General features: G+C 46.2%; 1 protein-coding gene across 1 annotated transcript; it reads right to left on the reverse strand.

Moving 5' to 3' along the window:
• Positions 1-284: 284 nt before the first annotated feature.
• Positions 285-3899, reverse strand: LOC145501833 (uncharacterized). The gene has a single exon (XM_081481219.1). It carries the CDS (start codon positions 3765-3767, stop codon positions 285-287), a length of 3483 nt encoding a protein of 1160 aa, XP_081337345.1. The 5' UTR covers positions 3768-3899.
• Between the last annotated feature and the right edge of the window lie 1521 nt (positions 3900-5420).

Here is a 5420-nt window from a genome sequence, read left to right on the forward strand (position 1 = left end):
AAAATACACGGACGTTGCGAAAACGTTCTCCTAGCACGAGGAACCCCTTTTTTCAAGTCCCGTATTAGAACTAGGGGATGACGGGATGCGTAACGCAACACTGAACGACTGAGAAGGCGTTACATGGCTCCCCTCATACATTGTAAGAATGTATGAAGTTACAATAACAAATATCAAACAGAATAAGTTCTATCAATGTCAATCATTCCTATATGAAGGAACAGTTCAGGCTCGCCGACGGGGTCGTACTCCGGTAATAAAGGTTTCTTCTTCAGCACACTGAATCAGTCGTCCCTTTCATCTTCATTTGGACGGTAAATCAGGACCAACTTGTGGATAGGTCTTTCAAAGAACTTCTTTGTTCCAGACTTGGAGACATGGAGGAGGACCTTGCGTACAAGCCCATCTTCACTGGGATAGACCTCCGTCACTTTGGCAAGTGGCCACTGGTTTCTAGGGAAGGAATCATCGCGAATAAGGACAATATCACCAACTTGGCTGTTAGGACTGACATCATTCCATTTCTGGCGTTTCTGTTGTAGCAAGCAGTATTCTCGTTGCCAGCGGCGCCAAAATTGATCTGACAGGTATTGAACCCTTCTCCATCTCCGTCTTGAGTAGCGATCCGGTCGCGAGAAATTGCCCGGAGGGGGCAATACCACTTTTGCTTTGAGAGTAAGCAGATGATTTGGGGTGATTGGCTCAGGTGCCTCTGGATCTGATAAATTGTCCACAGTGAGCGGGCGGCTGTTCACGATGTGTTCTGCTTCAGTAAACAGAGTTCGAAGGGTCTCGTCATCAAGCTGTTGGGCGTGGTCATCTAGGAGACCGGCCAGGACTGAGCGTACAGTACGAATAAGTCGCTCCCATATGCCGCCCATATGGGATGCGCATGGCACGTTCATCTTGAACTCGATGAGGTCGCAATCTTGGGTTAGGAGGAAGTTCTTAACAGAATCGACGTTTACTTCTCTCAGCGCAACGTTGAGCTCATTTTTCGCTCCTATGAAGTTTGATCCTTGATCACATCTCAATTCACGGACTTTGCCTCTTCGGTTGACGAATCGTCTGAGTGCATTAATGAATGCATCAGTTTCCATTGAGTTTAAGGTTTCCAGATGTATAGCCCGGGAACTGAGGCAAGTGAAGATTAGTCCCCAGCGCTTTAGCTCTTTCCGGCCCTCTTTGATGTACCAAGGGCCGAAAATGTCCATACCGGAGTATGTGAAAGGTGAAGCTGGAGTAACACGTTCTTCAGGAAGGTTCGCCATCTTTTGGACTTGGGCGGGTGCGCGGTGCTTGCGACAGATGATGCACTTTCGGAGCTGCTGTGAAACAGAGGCACGTCCGTTTATAATCCAATAACCGGCTTGTCTAAGTGCATTGTGCGTCATACCGCAGCCTTGATGATGTTGTTCTTGACTGTGGTACTGTCTGATCAGAAGTTCAGTTATGTGACTCTCCTTGGGCACAACAATGGGATGTTTAACTTCATACGCTAAGGTAGCTTTCTGGAGTCGGCCCCCTACTCTGAGCATTCCTTTTTCGTCAAGAAATGGGTCAAGCCTAAAGAGTGAACTGGTTTGCTTCAACTTTTCATTTCTGGTGTGAGCATTCTGGCGGTTCCGGAACAAGGGATCTTTGCCGCTATGGTTTTGGAGTACTTGAATCTCCTTGCCAAAGTACCAAAACTGTACTGACTTGAAAATTACTTCTTCTGCTACGCGCATTTCTTCCACGGTTGGAGGACCAGAAACAGGCCTTGAATTGTACTGTTTGTTGGGACGGTTCCTTTCAATCAATCTCTGGATGCGAACAATGCTTCTTTTCAGGCGACTGAGGGACGATGAATGAGTGAAGCGTTCCAACTCTAAAACTTCTGGAAAGGTTTTCTCTTCTTTGTTTTCAGGCCTGACTTGGTTGGAGATAAGGACAGCTGTATTGACTTTCTTTACTTCCGCATCTTCAGGGCTCAGATCAGGGACTGGATCCAAGTTCACCACAATCACATCTGTTTCCCACAAGAAACTCGGGCCTTTGAACCACAGTTCATGTTCTGCAAGTTGTTTGGCGGTTGTGCCTCGTGAGGCAACGTCAGCTGGGTTGCTAGCGCTGGAAACATGGTGCCACTGTTCTGGTTTTGATCTTTCATGGATGTGATGTACACGGTTTCCCACATACGTATGGAAACGCTTCGCTTCGTTACGTATGTAACCCAAAACGATGGAGGAGTCCATGTAAAATACTTCTACTGGATCTTTGTAGTTGAGCTCTCTGCTGAGCATGGAGACCACGTTGACCGAAATTACTGCAGCAGTAAGTTCACGCCGTGGAGTTGACATTGGCTTCAGTGGTGCAACTCGAGTCTTCCCCATTAGGAAACTGACGTGTACCTGGTTCGAGCTGTTTACAAGTCGGAGGTAAGTTACTTGGCCAAGTCCTACATCACTGGCATCGGAGAAACTGTGTAACTCTAAAACGATTGGTTCGCCAAACCCGGGGGCTTTGACGCATCTTGGAATCATAATTTTCTCTAGGAGAGGTAGTTCTGACCTCCATTTTTCCCACTGTGAGTGGACATGGCTTGGTACGGGGTCATCCCAATCGATGCCGTCATGGCACAGTTCTTGAAGTAACTGTTTTCCCACTAAGATGACTGGTGCCACTATCCCTAACGGATAGTACACCGAACTCACGGTTGAAAGAATTCCCCTGCGGGTGAGAGGTTTATCCTTAAGTTCTATGCGGAATCCAATCGTATCAGATTCAATGCACCAGTAGGTACCCAGTGAACGCTGGACGGGTAAGATGTCATGACGAAGATCAAGATCCTTCAGGTCTTTGGAACGATCTTCAGGGGGCATGGCTTCCAGCACGGTCTTACTGTTACTGGCAAATTTGTGTAAGCGTAAGTTAGCGGCTGCACACATGGCTTTCGTGTTCCTGATGATATCGATAGCACTTTCAGGTGTAACAAAGGACTTTAATCCATCATCAACGTAGAAGTCTCGTTGAAGAAAGTCTGCAGCTGCCTGGCCAAATTGCTCTCGACCGGCTTCAGCTGTGGCTCTTAGACCAAAATTGGCGACGCCTGGCGAAGAGATGGCTCCGAAGAGATGGGCATTCATCCGATATTCACAAATTTGGCCATTCAGATCATTGTCTTTAAACCATAGAAATCTCAGAAAGTTTCTGTGTTCTGGGTTAACATGGAAACTGTGAAACATCTGTTCGATGTCGCATGTTACTGCTGTTTCTTCTTTTCGAAACCTTGAGAGTACACCAACGAGACCATTCATCATGTCTGGTCCTTGCAAGAGATGTCTGTTGAGCGACTGATCTTGGAAGACAGCGCTGCAATCGAAGACTATTCGTATTTGATCTGGTTTCTTGGGGTGGTAGACGTCAAAATGTGGCAGGTACCAGACTTTCCCAGCATTGGTCTCCAGTTCCTCTGGTGGGACGAGACTGGCATGGTTCTTGTCAAAGATCTTCTGCATGAACTCAGTGTAATGTTTTAGTGTCTTGCCATTTTTAAGGATTTTCCTCTTGATGCCAAGTAGCCTTTTCAGACATTGTTCACGATTGTTTGACAAAGTCACATCATCTGTTTTGAATGGTAAAGGCATTTCCCAATTTCCCGTTTGATTCTTGTGGATGCTGGTAGTGAGAATGTTACAGAAACGCCTGTCTTCCACGGACTCACTCTTTTCGGTGCCAGGGATGTTTCGGGTGTGGTGAAGTTCACTGTAGTCCAATTGCATCATTTCTCTGACTTGCTGGGGCGAGGTAACATCTTTAATGTAGTGCCTTGTGGCAAAGGAGATCACAGAAACTTCTTTGGAACTGTTGCTAGTCGGCACATTGAAGTGGTTCTGAGGGATTTCTCGCTGTATCGTAATGCGATTTACTGTCGCACAGTTCACACTATCTTCTCTCTTGTGTAGACACACAGGACCGATGATTGTCCAATCGAACTTATACTCTTCAGCCCAAGGCTCATCGTCTCTGCCATAGATGATACTCAACGGCTGGAAGGCAGATGGAATGTTACGACCAATTAATATTCCAATCTCTGTACCAGGATGGTGATGTATGCGATGAGCCACTTCTTCTAAATGCTTCCAACACCTGGCTACTTCTGGTGTTGCAATGTCTTCTTGACTGGCTGGAATTGTATCTTGAGAGTAAGCAAATGGAACTTTAATAGGCTTGTGTAGATTGTCAATGTCCTGGATGTGTAATCCATTCACTTTCTGAGTGCGGGCACTGTTCACTCCTGTAATCGTGTTTATTTCAAGGTTTACATCTTGGCCCTTAACTCCTAGCTGTTCGAGAAGGGTATCTGTAACGAAAACATCTGTCGACTGGTCATCCAGTACTGCATAGGTTGGTACCTTCACTGAGGGATTGTCTTGGTGGAAGACTTCAAGAAGAACTATTCGCGCACAAGAGCGTGCTGGCTGGTTTTGTCCACAAACTTGAGAACAGGCAGAATTAGCTTGGCTAATGTGTTTCTTTTCATGTCGGGTCGGATCATGAAGTATAGTGGCGTGTTTCTGTTGGCAGATCTTGCACTGTAGCTTGTCTCTATTGCAGTCTTTGGAGATATGCCTGTTAGAGCTGACACACTTGAGACAGATCCTGTTCTTCATCAAGAAGTCTTTGCGCTCGTCATAGCTGAGCCTTTGGAACTGCTCACAGTCATTCATTGCCTGGGACTTCACCTTGTGATAGAAGCAGTATGTATCAGAGTCAGGTGGAGTGGTGTGGCCTGGTTGCTGAGGGGTTGGCAAGTTGCTTGGTGGAGTGGTTCTCAGGTTTGGTTGCTGAGCTTGGATTGCTACCACTTGCGATTCTTTGTCAACAAGGTTTAGTTCACTGTCGTTGCCTGAAGGTGATGCGAATGTCAAAGCAACATTTGAATTTCGGCTACGACGAAATTGGCGACCTGCAGGCTTGCCTCGGTCAGGGGTTGTGGAGCCAGTTGTTCCTGGACTTTGCAGAATTTGAGGGATGTTTGTCCTTTTTACATGGTAGCGTACTTCTTCAGCAAACTCTTCAAAGGATGGCAAGGCATCTTTTCCTTTCTTTCTCTGAAGCTTTAACACTTTATCTGACCACTTTGCTTTAAACCACCCAGGTGGCTTTTCAACTAAGACTTGAATTTGTGAAGGGTAACTGAGAACTTTGAGACTTTCGATATGCTTGCTTGCGATTTTTACTTGTTGCAAGAAATCACTGAACTCTTCCAGACCAGTTGCATCGTTTGGTCCGACCTTAGGCCAAGTTGTTAGTTTCTTTTCAAAGTCTGTGCTGATAATGGCAGGGTTACCAAAACGTTCCTTGAGGATTTTGCGCGCTTCCTGGTATGCACTTTCGGGGTCTTGTACTAGGTATTGTAATTGTTCCACGACCTT

Source organism: Orbicella franksi, chromosome 10 (assembly GCF_964199315.1).
Source record: "Orbicella franksi chromosome 10, jaOrbFran1.1, whole genome shotgun sequence".
NCBI classification, from domain to species: domain Eukaryota; kingdom Metazoa; phylum Cnidaria; class Anthozoa; order Scleractinia; family Merulinidae; genus Orbicella; species Orbicella franksi.

Coding starts and splice junctions, on each gene's coding strand:
- LOC145501833 (XM_081481219.1), bottom strand. CDS start 3,767: ATGATGCAATTGGACTACAGTGAACTTCACCACACCCGAAACATCCCT.